This window comes from Meles meles, chromosome 1 (assembly GCF_922984935.1).
Source record: "Meles meles chromosome 1, mMelMel3.1 paternal haplotype, whole genome shotgun sequence".
In the NCBI taxonomy this organism is placed as follows: Eukaryota; Metazoa; Chordata; class Mammalia; order Carnivora; family Mustelidae; genus Meles; species Meles meles.
In genome coordinates, this window is record NC_060066.1 from 145,103,786 (window position 1) to 145,123,286 (window position 19,501).

General features: G+C 38.1%; 1 protein-coding gene across 3 annotated transcripts in view; it reads left to right on the top strand.

Annotated features, from left to right (window-relative positions):
• The window catches only part of LPAR3 (lysophosphatidic acid receptor 3), a 105,508-nt gene that overhangs the window by 3,757 nt on the left and 82,250 nt on the right, over window positions 1–19,501 (top strand). For 2 of the 3 annotated variants that reach the window (XM_045989732.1, XM_045989653.1), the window contains exon 3: window positions 12,485–12,552. In XM_045989732.1, the coding sequence (XP_045845688.1) occupies window positions 12,511–12,552 (42 nt within the window). In that variant the 5' untranslated portion in view covers window positions 12,485–12,510. Of the gene's footprint in view, window positions 1–11,717; window positions 11,764–12,484; window positions 12,553–19,501 lie in introns of those variants that run through there. The other variant, XM_045989823.1, reaches the window with a different exon arrangement.

Genomic DNA, 19,501 nt, shown 5'->3' on the forward strand with positions numbered 1-19,501 from the left:
CTATAAAGAACTCCTCAAACTCAACACACACAAAACAGATAATCATATCAAAAAATGGGCAGAAGATATGAACAGACATTTCTCCAATGAAGACATACAAATGGCTATCAGACACATGAAAAAATGGTCATCATCACTAGCCATCAGGGAGATTCAAATTAAAACAACATTGAGATACCACCTGACACCAGTTAGAATGGCCAAAATTAGCAAGACAGGAAACAACGTGTGTTGGAGAGGATGTGGAGAAAGGGGAACCCTCTTACACTGTTGGTGGGAATGCAAGTTAGTGCAGCCACTTTGGAGAACAGTGTGGAGATTCCTGAAGAAATTAAGAATAGAGCTTCCCTATGACCCTGCAATTGCACTGCTGGCTATTTACCCCAAAGATACAGATGGAGTGAAAAGAAGGGCCATGTGTACCCCAATGTTTATTGCAGCAATGGCCATGGTCGCCAAACTGTGGAAAGAACCAAGATGCCCTTCAACGGATGAATGGATAAGGAAGATGTGGTCCATATACACAATGGAGTATTATGCCTCCATGAGAAAGGATGAATACCCAACTTTTGTAGCAACATGGACGGGACTGGAAGAGATTATGCTGAGCGAAATAAGTCAAGCAGAGAGAGTCAAGTATCATACGGTCTCACTTATTTGTGGAGCATAACAAAGAACACAGAGGACATGGGGAGATGGAGAGGAGAGGGAGTTGAGGGAAACTGGAAGGGGAGATGAACCATGAGAGACTATGGACTCTGAAAAACAACCAGAGGGTTTTGAAGGGGCCGCGGGGTGGGAGGTTGAGGAACCAGGTGGTGGGTAATGGGGAGGGCGAGTAGCATGGAGCACTGGGTGTGGTGCAAAAACAATGAACACTGTTACGCTGAAAATAAACAAACAAACAAAAAAAAGAATGGCTTCTTGGGGCACCTGGGTGGCTCAGTGGGTTAAGCCTCTGCCTTTGGCTCAGGTCATGATCACAGGGTCCTGAGATCGAGCCCCGCATCGGGCTCTCTGCTCAGCAGGGATCCTGCATCCCCCCCTCTCTCTGCCTGCCTACTTGTGATCTCTCTTTGTGTGTCAAATAAATAAATGAAATCTTTATAAAAAAAAAAAAGAGTGACTTCCGATAGAGCCACAGTCTGGTGATCAAACTCAGGAAATTGAGCATTACTACAACACCTTCATCAAATCTTACAGCACTTAATCCAATTGCATCCGTTGTCCCAGTAGTATTCTTGATGCCATTCTTTCCCCTCCGGCATGGGACCCAATCCAGGGTCACTGCTGAGTTTAGCCGTCACGTCTTCTTACTTTCCTTTCATCTGGAAAACCTCCCCAGCCTTTCTTTGTCTTCCACAGCACTGAGATTTTTGAAAACTACTGGTCATTATTTGCATGTAGCCCCTTAACATGGATTTGTCCACACTTCCTCGTGATTAGATTCAGGCTACGCATGTTTGGACAGACCACAGAAGCACTGGGGTGTCTTCCTCTGCATATCGTATCAGAGTTATGTGATATTGGTCTGCCCCTCACGGGTGATACTCATTTTGATCGCCCTATAAGGTGTGATCACCTTACTGTGGCCATGAAAATTCAAGGCCTGGCTCTCCTGCTTTGAGGAGGCCCCTGGCGGCTGCATCTGCTGCCGGGCTCTGTTCTGAATCTGTCTGCACCTGCCTGGAGTTGAGTTGGCCAGTGAGGGGATGCAACAGTGGTCCTAAAGCAGGCTCGTTTCTGGTACACAGGGAACCCTCTGGTGGCCTCCCTATTAGCTTGGCTGGATCCCTCTCAGAACTGGGCTACTTCTAAGACTTTCCTACTTGGCACTCCCCCTCTTCCTCTGTCCGTCTTGGGGTCAGACCCACACTGCAGCCTCACAACCCTCCTGGCCTCCACTGGCTTGCTCCCCTTTTTCCCTTGCAGGAGCTGGCCCACAAATCCTCTTGCGTTTCTAGTCCTATATTGGCACTCTGCCTCTTGGAGGGTCTGAAGTAACACATCGTGGTCCTGAAAAAGATGGTTGAAATGATGTGTAAGACAGAGATCTGAGCCTAGTTTATTCACCCCTCTAGGTGAAGAGGGTGGGGCAAAGAGAGTCCCTAATACAAGCCAGTGGCTCAGTTGCCAAGGCTTTCCCTGGTGGTGTCCTGGGAAAGCGTCTTGGTCGTGGGGCCTGTTATAACAGCTGCAGTGATTTGGAATGATTCTGGCATTTAGAAGACACGGTGAAAGGGATGCTTACAAAGACAGTTGAGTTGTTTTCATCACTTCTAAGTTAATTGACACTCTGCAGAGAGATGAGAAACTGTAGGCTGAGATCAAGTAGTTAAGGCCAAGTAGGAGAGCAGAGGTCTTGGTGGAAGCCTACATAGAGACCCTGATTTCCTGTGGTAGAAGAGCACATAGGCTGGGCAGCAGACCGAGCACCCTGTTTCGTAGACTTCCTCATCCCTGCTTGATATGTTGGTAGATTTCCTTGCCCCTATTTTAAAATGGAGGCTTGAAGAGACGATGTAACTCGCCTTTCTTCATCCACATTTCTGACAATTCTGCCTGCCTCCACAGCACTTAACTCTTTCTGCAGATGCCTTTGTGTGGACCCACAGATTCTACAGGAGAAGAAGGAGGGCACCTGGGTGGCTCAGTGGGTTAAAGCCTCTGCCTTCAGCTCAGGTCATGATCTCGGGGTTCTGGGATCGAGCCCCGCACCAGGCTCTCTGCTCAGCGGGAAGCCTGCTTCCCCCCCTCTCTCTCTCTGCCTGCCTCTCTGCCTGCTGTGATCTCTGTCAAGTAAATAAATAAAATCCTAAAAAAAAAAAAAAAAAAAAGAAGAAGGAGAAGAAGGCCATGGCCTCTGGAGGGAATGCTGCTATCTCATATCTACTGTCTATTCAGCCTCATCCCCTCTTCCCTACAATTTTGACTGCAATTTTTTTCCTTACCAGATTCACATTATTTACCTCAAGAATTCAGTGTTATCTATGTAAGAGTAGTGAGTCAAGCCATAAGAAGGCATTGCAAGATATTCTAGCCCTATTTACAAGAGCCACAGAACCCATTATTAAGGAAAAAATTTTCACACTAAATACTGAAGCAAGTTTTCCTTGTCCTTGAGTGGACCTGTAGCTGTGTGGTGTGTGTGTCCAGCAAGAGAAAGGTGAGCAGCTGTTTTATTTGTGTAAATATTTGTGTAAATATGTAGTATTTGTATAATATTACATGTTTTATTTGTGTGAATAATATTTGTGTAAATATATAAGTGGGAGTAGTTTTACTCTTCAAGATTAGATAAAACTCAGCCACAGAAAATTGAAATTTTACAGACATGTTCAAGGAAGGGTAGGTAAGGTATCTTAATATGAACATTCCATCCCAGGACCATGGATTCATAATGATCTCTTACGTTACACCTTGCTGAAAGGTTTGCAAAGGGCTTTCCCATGTATTATTTAGTTTTATCCTCACAATAACCCTGTACCAAGTAGAGCAAGTTTTATTACTCTTCGTTTTCATATGGGGAAGTTGTATTCTTTCACAAACAAAAAAACTGAATGAAGAAAATTAATTGAAATGCCCATGCGTCATGGGAAATGTATTTGAAACCTGGCATAAGAGGAACTCAGCTTTTGAAACTACTCACTGTTTTGCCTAGAAACTTTAATTTATTTCAGAACATTTAATATTTAATATAATTGCTAATACACTGGAGTCAGTGTTTCCAACCTGCAGAGAACCCTCACGAAAATCTATAATTCCTTTTGCTGCTTATTGCACTAAGGATTTAATAAATAAAGTAACAGGAGTGCTCAACATGAATCCTTTTCCTTCAACATTGCTGAAAAATTTAAGTGACTTTAATCCTTTTAGATTGCCATGGGCTTAATTAAAAAGGAGAGAGAAAAGAACCAAACTCGGTCATTTAGATCTGATTTATTTTGGAGGTTAATAGGAAGGTGTTATTATTTTTTCCCAGTAGGAATACTTCTATAAAAGTTGCAATGGAAGTGGTGAGAATACAGTTTTAGGACAGAACTTTGCTTTTTAACAAAGTAGCTCCTTGGAGAATTATTACTTTTTTTTTTTTTTTTTTTGAGAATTATTACTTTTATATAGGTGGCAATTCTCTTTATCCCAATAACACTTTTTGCCTTCAGGTCTCTTTTGTTTGAAATTAACAGTTAAACAGGGTTTCTTTTGGTTAGTATTCGCCTACTCTGTATTTCCTGTCATCACAACTTAAATAGATGTCATTCATACAGCATGTAGCTGGATTCCTTGGTTCCATCACAATCTTTCTATGTTAACTGAGTTGTTTGTTTTGCTTACATTGTTATGATAATGGATATATTTGGACTTCTTTCTATAATCCTAGTTTGTGTTTTCCATGAATTATACTCTTTTCTTTCTTGTTTCTCTCCTCCACTGCCCACCCCCCCATCTTTCCTTTTTTTGGATTAATGGAACTTTCCTTGATTCACCTCCACTTCTTTTCTTTTAGTATGTATTCTTAACTTGTCAACTTCTCACCTGACTTAGAAAACTCTAAAGCTATTCTAAATATCTCCGCCACTCTTCAATAATGTAAGAACCTTGGGTCTTTCCCCTAGATCGTCTTCACTCTCTGTTTTCCTTGTCTGGTATGTTAGTTCCCTTTTCCATTTTTCTTCCCTTGTTATTTTTACTTAGTGTCTGGTACAGACAATATTTCCTCAGATTCACTCATGTTTTTACCACTTACCGTAGTAAAAATGATTTCTGCAGACCACTTCTTCTTTCTGAGTCCAATTTCCTTCTTTCTTTGGTAGTTTTTTGGTTTATTGAGGCTCAGTCTTCGTCTGAAAAACATTTTCATTTCACCCTCGTTTTTCAGTAATTCTTTAGTTGGACATTAAATCCTAGGTTGCCCCTCTTTTCCCTCAACATGTTGGTAATGGAATTCCATTTTCTCCTGGTCTTTATTGTTGTTGAGAAGTGGTATCAGTCCAAGGAATCTGACTGTTCTCTTGGAATGCTTTTAAGACTTATTCATCTTTGATACTTCATTGTGTGTGCGTATGTGTTTTAAAATTTAATTGTTCAAGATAATTGTGGTTTTTGAATAAAAAAAATTCATGTCATTCCTCAATTCTGAAAACTACTGAGTCATTAATTTTTTGCTCTGTGTTTTTTACTATTGTTTCCGTCTTTCCGTTGCCTCTTGTGCTTTCTGACTCTCTGATTAGAAACAAGTTGAGGGGCACCTGGGTGGGTCAGTCAGTGGAGCATGCAACTCTTGATCTCGGAGTTGTAACTCTCAGAGTTGTAAGTTTGAGCCCCACGTTGAGTGTACAGATTACTTTAAAAAATAGAATTTTTAAAAAAGAAAAGAAAAACATTGTGAACATTCTCGTTTGTTCCTTCTCATTCCTCATCTCTTAATCTCTTTCATATTTTCGATTCCTTTTCTCTTTCTGCTATAGTCTAATGAGTTTCTTTAGAGATATTTTTTGGTTCATTAATTCTCCCTTTAGCTGCTTTTAAGTTTTTGTTTAATTGGTTCATTGAGGGTTCTCTGTTTTGTTTTTGGCACATAAGCAACACACATTTATTTCTTGTAATTCTGGAAGCTGGAAAGTTCAAGATCAAGGTGCTGGCAGATTCAGTGTCTGGGAAGGGCCCACTTCCTGCTTCATAGACAGCCATCTTCTTGTTATAACCTTACTCGATAAAAGAGTCAAGGGAGTCCTCTGGCACCTCTTTTTAAAAGGGCTTCATCTCATAACCTAATCACATCTTAAAAGCCCCACCTCCAAATATCATCACATTGGAAATTAGGTTTCAATATATGAATTTGGGAGGTGGGGGGACACAAATTTTCAGTTTGTAATACTCCCCATTATCTGCTTCCTTTTCCCCATCAGCCCTATAGACAACCACTTTACTTTCTGTATTTATACATTTGCCTATTGTGGACATTTAATTCATTGAGTTTTTTTTTTTTTTTAATTATTATTACAAGGCTCAGTTTTTCATTTCTAGGAGTTCTTTTGGTTTTCTTTTCCATTTTTTAAGGACTGATTTATTTATTGAGAGGGAGAGAGAGAAAGAACATGGGCAGGGGGAAGGAGCAGAGGGAAAGGGAGAATCAGATTCCCCATATATCAGGGAGCCCAAAGTGGGGCTCAATCCCAGGACCCCAGGAAATGACCTGAGCTGATGGCAGATGCTTAAGTGACTGAGCCACCCAGGTGCTCCTCTATTTTCAATTTCTTGTGTGAGCTGGACTCAGTAAGATATGAACAGAACATAAATTTAATCTTTCCCCAGCCACCCATTTAAACCCAATATATATCCATGCTCCTGGATTGGAAGAACAAATATTGTGAAAATGTCTATGCTACTTAAACCTAATATATAATCTGGCCTTTTTCTTGTCTTTTGGGTGAAATTTTAGGCAAGTCTCATAAATGTTCTAGTTATTATTAGATAATCAGGCATCCTGGGATTACTTTTAGAAGAAAGAATAGCCTCATTTCAATAATCGTGATGTCCTATCTGGTATAATAATTAAATTTCTGAATTTTATTTAAAGTTAAAATTTCTCTCCTTCTAAGGCTTGTGTTTTTCCAGCTGGAAAACCTGAAGTAGGAGAAGGAATCCTGGTTGTCTTTGGTCTTCTTTTTCCTTCCTGTATCCCTCTACCCAATTGTCTTAGTTTCTAATCTCACAGGAGCTAGCCAGGAGGAATACAAGCAAGGAGACATTCGTATATGGCTGATGCTATCTTGTCTGGATTTGGGACTCTCTGGATAGAAAATATTCAATAGTGGTTTCTTTCTCTCACAGGACTTGTCTGGCTTTCTCAGAGATGACTCACTTCCCCAAACCCCCAGCCTCCCAAAACGCTTAGGAAAAGATAGCTGCAATTTCCATGAGTGGGCAAAGTCTTACTTGTAGCCAACTGCTCACTTTCCCAGTCTTGGTCCGGGAGCTCTCATCGTACACCCCCAAGGGACTACTTTGCTCAAGCAAATCCCCTTCAAACCAAACTGACAGCACATTGCGTGGATCTTGTTTGATTCACAGAAACACCAACAACTCTGTGCTGCCTTGGGTGAGAGTGCATTGGGATCCCAGTGCGGCCCTCTTTCCGCCTCTGTGCTACCCGCAGGGTGACTTGGACACAGTTCCTCATTCCAGTCCAGATGCTCACCCAAAATCTAAGATAGTGTCTCTCAACATTTAATGCACATACCAGTCCACTGGAGAATACTGTTAAAATGCAGATTCTGGCTCAGTGAGTCTGGGTTAGGGTTGAGATCTGCATTTCTCACAAGCTCCCAGGTGATGTCCATGATAATGATCTGTGGACCACAGTTTGAGGGTCTAGGGCATATATGTCAAGTTCACTGACTGGTGTTCTTATTTGCTTGGGATGGGGAGGAAGCACCTTGGTCCTTTACCTGAAGTCAGGGAACAAAAAACATCCCAGTAGCTCAGTAACATTTTCCAAAGAAACCCCCTTGTTTGACCTCTTCTACTTTCACCCTCTTGTAGGTTGTAGGGGACAGACTGCCCATGTTGGAAGAAACAGTCTTACAGTCATTTATATGTTGTGCAGCTGGAGTCTAGCATGTCATCTTAGACTACAAGGTCCTGCTGTCTATTTTGTTTTGGGCACTTGAGGCTTCAGTCAAATCTGAAAAGGAGAGAAAGCCATTAAAGCAACTTATTAGAATCATTATATATTTTATTAGCTTAAAATTTATGCTATGGAAATTTAAAAATATATCCAAATATATAGAGAGTCATAATTTGGTACAGATTTTCAGTGTGAAGATCACTGGTTTTTGAGAAACCAGGATATAGAATGTTTTACCCCCAGAAGTTCTCTTGAGCTCCTTTCCAATGAATCCTGTGACTCTGATTTCTATCACCATACCTTGGTTTTGTTTGTTAAACTTCATATAATTGGAATCATATTCCATGTCTGAAATCTTTCATGCAACCTGATGCTTTTCATATTCTTCTCAGTTGTTGCTATGTCAATAGTTCATTATTATTTTTATTGTCAAGTAGAATTCCATTGTATAGTTATATAAAAATGTGTTCCTTCATCTGTCCAGAGACATTTGTGTTATTTCTAGTTTTTAGCTCTTACAAATAAAACTGCTTTGAGTACTACTATAAAAGTCTTTTGGTAGACATACGTTCTTATTTTTCTTGAGTAAATAATTACAGCTGGAATTGCTGAGTCATAGAGCAGGTGTATGTTTAAACGTATACGAAACAGTCAAACAAGTTTTCAAAATGGTCGTGCATTTTATAGTCCAATTGGCAATATACAAGACTCCCAGTTGTCTCACTTTTTGCCATATTTGGTGTTCTTAATCTTTTTACATTAGTCATTGTGTGTGTGCAATGATAAATCCTGGCAGTTTTAATTTGTGTTTTGCTGTTGACTTTTAATTATCTTTTCATGTGCTTATTACCTATTTCACTTATATTCTTCTGTGAAGTATCTATTCTAATAGTGTATGCATTTAACAATTTTTTTGTTATTGATTTTTAGGAGATCTTTGTGTATTTCAGATGCAAGTCCTTTGTCAAATTCTTGTGAAACAACCATTTTTTCCCAGTCTATAGATTATACTATATTTTCATTTTCTTAATGATGTCTTTTGAGAAGAAGTTATAATTCTGAAGTCTAATTTTTTTTTCTTTTCTGTTAGTGCTCTTTGTTTCCTGGCTAATAAATGTTTACCTCTATCAGTATAGTTTCCTATAGTTTCTTCTAGAAGCTTTATAATTTTAACTTTTTTGGATAGGTCTGTGATTCATTTTGAAATAATTTTTTGGCATTAGATTAAGGTTGAAGTCCATTTTCTTTCCACATAGATGTCTAGCTGTTCTGGGGCCATTTGTTGAAAGACTGTGCTTTCTCCACTGAATTACCCTGACTCTAGTTGAAAATCAATTCGCTGTGTGTGTTGTGACCTGCTTCTGGGCTCTATTCTATCCCACTGACTTACTACTTATCCAACCCTGCATCATTGTCATACTATCTTAATTACTGTAATTTTATATTCTTGAAATCAAATAATGTAAGTCCTCCAACTTTGATCTTTTTGGAAATTGTTTTGGTCATTTTAGGTCCCTTGCTATCTCATATAAATTAAGAATCAGCTTTTCAATGTCTATCAAAAAAGCCTAGTAGGATTCTAATTGGGATAGCATTGATTATAAAGATTAAATAGGGGAAAATTAAAATCTTAACCCATCAGCATGGTATAGCACTTCACGTATTTCCAATACGGATGGGCTTTTATTTTGTTTAATTACCTTTTTGCACAGTTAGAGTTTCCTGTAGCATTTTGAATAGAAGTGGTAAAAATGAATATTCTTGCTTTATTCCCAGTCTAAGAGTCAAAGTTTTCAACATTTTGCCATTAAGTATGATGTCAGGAGTAGGTTTTTCACAGATGACCTTTATTACAGTGGGAAAATTCTATTTTATTTCTAGTTTGCTGAGTACTTTTTAATCATAAATGGATATTAAATTTTTCAAATGCATTTTCTGCATTAATTGAAATGATCATGTTTTTTCTTCCTATTCTGTTAATATGGGAAATTACTTTGATTTTTCAAAGGCTGAATCAACCTTATATTCATGAGGTAAATTTCACTTGGTGGTATTGTGTTATCTGTATTTTTTGCTAGATTTGATTTACTAATTATTTTTGAGGATTTCTTTTATATATTCATAAATGACATTGGTCCTTCACTTTCCTTGTAGTCTTTTTGTCAGGTTTTGCTCTTAAAACTATTCAGGCTTTACACAATAAGTAAGGAGGTTCTTTTTCCTCCTCTATTTTCTCAGAAAGTTTTTTCTATAAAATCAATACTATTTTCTTCTTAAATATTTGATAAATTGACCAGTGAAATTATCTGAACCTGCTGTTTTCTATGCGAGAAGGCTTTTATTTATATTTTCAATTTCTCTGCTAGGCATAATGCTACCGATTTTCTATGGCCTTTTCTGTCAGTTTGGTAAGTCCTGTTTCCTAAGGGATTCTTCCTTCTTATAAGTTGTCAAATTTGTCAGCATAAAGTTGTTCTCATATTATTTTATTATCTTTTTGTTATGTGTACAATTGAGAGTGAGGTCCCTCTTTCATTCTTGATATTGTTAATTTGTGGCTGTCTTCTTCCTTACCTAGACCAATCTAGTATAGGCTTATCAGTTATATTAATATTTTCAACTGCTCAGTTTTTAGTTTCCTTTATTTTCTCTGGTTTTGTTTTCTATGTCATTATTTCCATTTTTAAAAAATTATTTCCTTTCTCTACTTTATGTTTAATTTTCTCTTCTTTTTCTAGCTTCTTAGAATGTTAATTTTTAAACTCCATTTCTTTCAAAAAGAAGCATTAGAAGCTATAAACATCCCTCTAACTATTGCTTTGGCCAATAGCCCCTAAATTTTGATATGTAATGTTTTCATTATCATTCGATTCAAAATATTTTCTAAATTCTCTTGAGATTTCTTCTTTATTTTATTTTTTTAAGTTTTTTTTAAGGATTTTATTTATTTATTTGACAGACAGAGGTCACAAGTAGGCAGAGAGGCAGACAGAGAGAGAGGAGGAAGCAGGCTCCCTGCTGAGCAGAGAGCCTGATGCAGGGCTCGATCCCAGGACCCTGGGATCATGACCTGAACCAAAGGCAGAGGCTTTAACCCACTGAGCCACTCAGGTGCCCTGAGATTTCTTCTTTAATTCATAGGTTATTTTTAGGTATGTTTCTTAGTCTTCAGATATTTGGGGGTTTTTTGGTTTTGGCTTCTAATTTATTACTCTTTTGGCCAGAGAATAATTTGAGTTCTCTTAGATTTACTGAAACTTGTTTTATGATTCAGAATATGGCCTATCTCCTGATGTTACATGTATACTTTAAAAATATGTATTTTACAGTGCTATTATATAGCATTATACCCATAATGCTTCATAAATGCCAATTAAGTCAAGGTCAAGTTGGTTGATAGTGTTGTTCAAATCATCTATAACCTGATTTTTAATATTTTACATTATTTTATAAATAGAAAAAGTACAGTATTTATTTTCTATAAATAGAAAAAGTCCAACTATGACTGTGGATTTGTCTGTTGCTTTTGGATTTGTCAATTGTGGATATTGTCTATTGCTCCTTTTAGTTATGTTAATTTTTATTTTATTTATTTTGAAGGTCTGTTATATGATGACACTTTCATTATCATGAAATAACTATTTTTTCCCTAAAAATAAACTCATCTTAAAAATTGCTCCAATATACTATTTTTTTTAATTCTCACTACATTTGGAGGTAATTAACTTTGTTGCATTTATAGCTGTAGACACTGAGTGAAACTGGGCAAGACTGTCTAACTAATAACTATGGTGGAGCATACTGAAGTTTTTGAACTTGACAGCAAGTCTTAGAAGTTATAGATACTTTAATTAATACAATCTTCTATGACAAAGTTCTATAACATGTCTTATTTTTATTCTTTTGGTTTTCAGTACTTTAAAAAATGTTTTTTAAAAGATTTTATTTATTTATTTGACAGAGAGAGACACAGTGAGAGAAGGAACACAAGCAGGGGGAGTAGGAGAGGGAGAAAGAAGAAGTGCCTCCTGTTGACCAGGGAGCCCCATGTGGGGCTTGATCCCTGGACCCTGGGATCATGACCTGAGCCAAAGGCAGATGCTTAACCAACTGAGCCACCCAGGCACCCTTGTGTTAGTACTTTTTAATTGATGTTTATTCCTACATACATGAGTCATCATTATCCATACTAATATTTGTACTTCCCTCTCATTGTTATTTGGCTCCACTATATCCATTCCTAGTATAACACAATATATTCCTAGTATAATACAATATAATGAAAGTAAATCATACCACAGTAATAAAAAAATTAAGATTTTGAATCTTCTAAAAAATCTTCTTTTACAGCAAAATAATTTATCGTGATATTTTCTTGTTTGTAAGTAAAATATTTAATGATTGAAAAGCCAAGTATAAAATTAATTGATACAATTGTTATAAAGTGTTTCTTTTGTAAAATTACAAAATCCCATTTAATTTATACTGTATTTTATATTGTATTTCTAGTTTCAAACTTAATCACATTAAAAAGAAGACTCAAAACTTCTTAGCTCTTGATCTTTCATTTTAAACGAGTCAATCCTCTATTTTAAATGGGCTAAAGGTTAACAGCTCAAATTGTTTTTATAGTGCATTCATGTCCAAATCAATTGTATTATTCAAATTACACAAGAACATTAAATATTAATCTGGCCAGTATTTATCAAATCCAATTGAATAAATCAATCTCAGATATAAGAATGTTAATGTCATATTACAGCTTTCTTTTGCAAAACAAGGGAAAAAGTTTAGTGCATAGAATGCAGAAAATTCTAACAAATTATTTACAACTCTCTCCTTTTTCTCTATCAGGTTTACCAGAATAAATATTTGTGCAGATGAAAGTGTTGCTAATAGCAGATTCTTGGAGCCTGACTCAGGTAAGGCAGATATCTAGTCAATAGCTTGAGCACCAGGTTTGGGAGAAGTTAGCCTACTATACAAGGGGTTACCATTGCCCACACATGGCTTCATCCTTGTCTGAGTGGACCCTCAGCATTTCACATTGTGGAATATATGCAACCTCCATGATGCCCTTTTAGAGTATCCTGGTGTAGTGTACACAAATTTCTCAGGCTGCAAACTTTGCAGGAAAACATACAACTGTTTTTCTAGAAGTGCATCTAAACTCTATCTTGTACCTCCTATTTCTATCACTGACAGAATTGAATGTTACTGTTACTGTAATGTCCTGTTACTTTCCAGGTAAACTCGGGTCAATTCAGTGGCCTTGGTCATTGAAGTTTATCTATCCTTAGGCTTCTGTCCCTCCCATTTCTTTCCCTGTTGTGGGATCTAAGTTCCGAATGGACTTTGCAGTGTTCAGGAGCGGGGATGAAGCGGGTAGGTAATGAGAACGTGCTTCACTACATCCTTTTGAGAAACGATCCCCTCTCCTAATCATACTGACGTCTGTCCCTGTTGCATCTGCTGCCAGTATTTCCCTTTACGTACTTTTCTGTGAGGCACGAACGTCAGTGCCGTTCTGCCTCACTCTGGGACCCACAGAGAACTCAGAGAGAGTGGATTCAGTTCCTCTTGTGTTAAGCTATGCCATGTCACCACTTTGGTATCGCTGCTCCCCTCTCACAGTGACATGGAGCACGCATGTATGAATGCTTCCTATCCAAGTCTCAGATGGACGGCAGGGCATAGGACTCTGTGCTTGTGTTGGTCAGGACAGGCTAGGTTATGCTGCGGTGATGAATGCCCCCCCCCCCCCCCAATCTCAGCTGCTTAGAAGGACAAAGGTCTACTTCTTCCCTGGATGTCATGCAGGTCAGCCATGGTGCTGCTCCATGACCTCCTCCCTCCTGGATCCAGGCTGATGGAGCTGCCTCTCTCTAGGACACCGCTGATGCCAGGGCAGGGGAAAAGAGAACACAGAGAACTTTCTGTTGGATAGTACAGCTCACACTTTGTTGGCCAAAGCAAGTCATATGGATAAGCAGAGAGGTATAATTCTCCTTCAGGGAGGGGCAGCTTTTATTTTTAATTAATACAATCTACCATATTATCGCTGGGTTGCTAACTCAAGGGAGCACCTATTTTGCTCTGACAACTTCGCCTGAGGAGGGGTGAGGGGTCGGAAACCTCCGCCCAGAGCTATCAGTGTTGCTTCTCCTCCAGCTCAAATTCTTCTCCCCAGGCAGGAAACCTTATCTCGTCTTCAGGGAGGGTGGTCTGGTTCTCCCATCTGTTTTCTTCTAGTTGACTGTTTCTAGGGGGAAAAGAAAAAAAAGTTTATATTAAGCTTCTTTCAGCATGTAGGGCTTTGAAACTCAAGAGAACCCATTTTTTACAAAGCACAAACTTTGGTGTTTATTTTGTGCATGTGTGTGCTATGAGTTTAAGGAAATCTGTTTAGGAACCCAGGAGCTGAGAACTGATTTCTTTTATTCTTTCAGGTTTTTTTTTCTCTGAAAGACATGTTGTTTTGTGTTCTCCTTTATTAAATGCTCCAAAGAACAATGAATGATCAGGAGTCAGAGGGGCAATAAGGAAAAGCAGTCAAAGAAAACCTCAATTGTTATCTCTAAATGCAATTTCATCATAATTGTAAAGAAAGTGAAGTGGTTGTGAAAATGAAGTCTGCTTGGGGGAAGGGAGATTTGGGACATTGTTATCTTGAGTGAAAAAAGCTCATTTTTCCCTGGTGATGGTGGATGACCGTTTCCCATGCCTTGGTCTCCAAGGCTCATTGTAAAGGATTTTGGTAAAGGACTTACAATTGCAATGCTAGCCTCCTAGATTTTGCTTAGGACCTTTCCTTTGAGAAGTGCTGTGTTTGCCTGTGGTAGCTCACTAGCCAAGCTCACAGGTATGAGAAATCAGTATTCCAGTGAATCCCCACTAAAAGGAGTCAAGCAGAAAATGCATAAAACAAGAAATTAATCTTTCCCCCTTAGAATCTGGTTTCTTGGACCATATAAAATTGAACAAACCCTCCCATCACAATTTGATGATATGCTTTCCTTATTCATAGTTATCTATATTTGAAAAGGTATGTGATCCACAGGACTATTTATTTATAAGAATTTACCACTTAAAATATTATTTGTAAAACATTTGGGCTACAAAAGTTATACATGCTCATGGCATAACATTTTGAAAATACAGCAAAATATGTAAAAAATAAAAATGTACATAATCTGGCCTGCCCTTTATATCTACAGTTAACATATAGGGATAGCTTTTCTTTTATGTAGGCAAGCGTGTTTTCAAGAGAAAACAGATTTAGTTAAATAGTTTCATTTTCTACTTTTTATAAAAATTTAATATGAAATACAGTGGGTATGTGGTTTCCTTTTAGGGTGACAGGCATGCTTGGGGACATAGAAGCACTATGAATGTACCAAATGCCACTGAATTATTTATTCACTTTAAAATGCTTCATTTCGTGTTATGCAAATTTTGCTTAAATAAAACAAAAATAAGAAAATTCAAATAAAATAGACACATTGACAAAATTTAATATGCAATGAGGAATATCTTCCTAACTCATTATATATTCTTTGAGAACATCATTATTAAGGCTAGATACCATTCAGTCCTATGAATGTATGCTAATTTATTTGATAATTTCTTATTGAGATTTCAGGTTAGACTTTTAGGTTGTTTTTAACATTTCAGTTGTATAAATAATACTGAAATATTTATATTTGTACTAAAATTTCTGCATGCCTCTGTCTTTTGGATAACTTTCCAGATATGAATTTGCTGGATCAAACAATATGAACAAATGGTATGGGTTCTTAATATATCATAGTGCATCATACCCAAAGTCTCATAAATTGTGACGTGCACTGTTATTTTATGTGATACCAAAAAGGAAGATGATGCCAATTAAACACAGTGCTTTCTTAACACTATACCTTTTATTTTATAATTATTGAAAGAGCTCTCTCTTTCAATAATTGAAATAATTCTTTATTGAAATTGTATTTCAAAATACAATTAGCTTATATTTTATTGTTTTTTTTTTTAAGATTTTATTTATTTGATAGAGAGAGAGCAGTAGGAAGAGCGTCAGGCAGAGGGAGAGGGAGAAGCGGGCTCTCTGCTGAGCAGGGAGCCCGAAGTGAGGCTCAACCCTAGGACCCTGGGATAGTGAGCTGAGCCGAAGGCAGATGCTTAACGGACTGAGGCACCTTGCAGGGGGGACAGCTTGTCTTTTATTCTTTTGTACCCAGAAAGAAGAAGCAAAAACCTTGGCTAAGGTATTCATTCCTGAACTTCCTCATTCTTTGAAATCACTTTTTGACCCAGTGTGGTCCTCGGCCTGAATGCTTTGGAAGCATTTTGATGCAGCATATATTAAAAATGTTTTCCACTCTTTGCTCCAGGATTCCATCCAACAGCTGACATCCAGTCTTCAAAACCTGGTGCACAGAGGCAGCCGGTGGTAACTAACTCACAAGCCCTGCCTGGCTGACAGGGATCATAAAACACATCTCAATTTAGAGACACTAAAATGTGAAAAACAACTGTGTTCCTGAGAATGAATGGAAGACACTCGATTGCAAATTGTCCACCAGAAAAGTTTTCCTAATTTGAATTCCTACCCACACCACAAGAAGTCACCCTTTTCCCTTATACCTTAGCTCGTATTGGCAATCTCTGTAATCAAAAACCTTTGCCATCAGATAGGTGAAAAGTAGTCTCCCATTTTCATTTCCACTTGTCTTACTATTAGAGTGGCTGAAATTTATCTTCATATATTTTTGGTCATGTGTATTTCTTCTTTTCCAGTTGCCCATATACTTGCCTTATTTTTGTTTTGATGTTAATCTTTTCATTTTCTACATGATTCTCAATAACTAAGGTAGGAAGGGTGTTAATCTTTCATCTATCACATGTGGCAAATGGTCTTTCCCCGAGTTTGTAGTTTGATTTCTAAAATTTAAATTTACAGGACTATTTTTATTATGTGTAGGAACATCTAATTTGCATGCAATCAGCTTAGTTAATAATTTCTTCTGTGATTTTTTCCCTTCCTCTTATATTTAAAAAAGTTCATCACAGGGACACCTGGGTGGCTCAGTTGGTTAAGCATCTGACTTTAGCTCAGGTCATGATCCCAGCGTCCTGGGATCAAGTCCCACATCAGGCTCCTTGCTTGGTGGGGAGCCTGCTTCTCCCTCTGCCTGATGCTCCCCCAACCTGTTCTCTCTCTCTGACAAATAAATAAATAAAATCTTTTTTAATAAAAAGTTCATCACAATTTTTTTTTATTTTTTACAAACTTTAAATCAAATAAATATTAATCTTTGCTTCTGCTTGTTTTATGGTTCTTTCTCCTTTTAAACAAACTAACACTTTCATGCATATGAGAGTTGTTCTTATAAGTGTTTAACCTTATTTCTCCCCAAAGGTCAATGAATTATAGCAGGGCAATTGACTGAATAGGCCTTCCCTTCCCTACTGATTTAGGATGTCAGCTTCTTCTATACTTACTATGATTTGTATATGGGATGGATAGGTATTCTGGTCTAATGTTTTGTCCTCTCTAGCTTTGTACCACTGTCATATTGTTTTAATTATTAATTAAATTCACCATCTAATCTAATCAACCAAACCAGGCTGCTTTTGCAAGTGAATTATGCTTGCATGACAGGCTCAAATCTGAGTCCAGGGGCACCTACTCGTGATGCTTTTATAATGTATTTTCATTTTTGCTACAGCAAGATTCTCATCATGACTTTTGTTTTCAAAATTGGTTACTCTTATCTAAAGCATAAAAATATGCAGAAATTAAGAAGTGATAAGATGTGTATCTAAGAAGAATTTTTGAATGACTTACATACATCATACGAGACGGTTTGCTCAATTTAAATGAGCTTGAGTGGATTTTTTATTTTTTTTGGTATTTGTTGAATATTTCTGTGACTTTGTTCCTTTCCACTTCGAGCTACATGCAGTTGAGAGGTACTCTATGGGGCCATCATCTTGCTTATGCCATCTCTCTTTTCCTGTGGGTTCTACAGAGTTACCTTTTTGCTTCAGTCTATCCTCAGCATCTTCTAGCTGTTATTTCAGATGCCACTTACATCCCTCGTGCCCTTCTACTTTCTCCCACTATTCATCTGCCGTAGGCATCTTCATTGCCAATTAGTACAGAGGAGCAAAAATTTAACAGTTTCAGCTCAGACTTCCCAAAGCTGAGAATGATAAGTCTATGAATTTCTGCTCATGCAATCAGAGGTCCAAAACAAGTAGGGGGCAGAGGAACATGAGTCTCTTACCATAAATCCTGAGAGGGAGAGATGACGTGCCTGAGTCCTGTGTTGCCGCTCACTGTAATACGTGTCAGACTGGGTTTTAGTTTTATTTGTTTACATATTTATTTTGCAGCATTTATTCTTTGCTAAGTAGATGTTGGTGGACAAAGGTTCTCCAAGGCTAAAATTGCTCCTTCAGCCATCACAATTCCTTTCATCAAGCCCTGTGAAATGTCCCTTTCTTGCCCTTATAGAAACAATGTTATAAATTTTTGTATCTCCAGGAACACAAAACACAACACTCAGGACATAGGAACCTCATCAGCAAATGTTTGTTGAAAAAGTTTTGGATGAGTTTCCAGCCAATGATCTCTAAATCTAAGTATACCCTCAACCATGGCATTTGTCATTTTTCATGCCAACTTTAGTTTTACTAATAAAAACATTTTGGTAGAGAAGTGAGACACCACAGAACCTATAAGGACTTAAGGAAGGTTCCGGTGGATACTCCCACCAGAAGCTTCTTTTCAAACATGAGAATTTGGGGCCACATCTTTCTTTTTACTTTTGCTTTGCCTCTTGTCCCTTTGTCCTCTCCTGCCCATAAGTCTATAAGCTGGGTGTTCTCCCTGCCTCTTTCCCTCGCATTTCTTTTCTGGCTAACTTTCTTGCTTTTCCCTCACTTCTGACCCACATTAGTTAAAAAAATCATCTAGCTGGAATGTCTGTTTCCTTTTGTAACCCAGTTCACCACATTCCCTTCTCCTTTCTCCTTTGTTCAGGACTCCTATATTAAAGGTAATCACATTTGGCTTTACAGAATCCCTGTTCTCTTTTGCAATGCTCAAGTTCAGGAAGTTCCCAAGTTACAACACAATAATGTTTCCCCAGTGCCTTTGCTAGTAAGTTGTTTGGAACCTGGAAAAAATTTCCAGCAAAAGAAGGCTTTAACCGTTGTTTACAGTTGCCCGTTTACAGTTACAAGAACTTACTCAACATACTACACATTAGCAGTGTCTGAGTGCTGGTGGTTGCGAATTTCTCAGCACTGTAGCTGTTGGAGTTGAGCTGTTCACTCCCCTCACCTTCTTCTCATATATCATCTGCCACGTTTTGCCTTGTTCCAGTAAACATGCTCTTTCTTTAGCACTAGCTCTGCAAATTGTAGCACTCCCTATACCATTCATCTGTAGGACACCATAGGAATTTTCTGAACCCCCAGGTGGACCAACGAAAATTTGCACATGTCACTCAAGATTTAGCCATATCCCTGTGAAAGCTGGAGGTATAGCAGGATGTCATGCTCTCTGGGATGAGGTCCATCACGTAAGGAATAAAACATTACAATAGTATCTTCAGAGAAAGCACCATTTCTTGGATGGTAGGGGGCAGGTTACCATACAGTCCATGTCCTGGCATATGGTTCTTAGTTGACAGGAGGTCCTATTGTCAACATCGAATGAGCAAGGAACGAATGAATGGCCAAGGGCTACAGCCAGACCTCTGGGCACAGGCTCTTGGCCTTTCCTGAGGTTTTGAAGTGTGAGTAAGAAGGATCTCACTTCACTGTATTTTTCTCTGTGAGGTTATCAGAAAGTCCCAGCTTTTA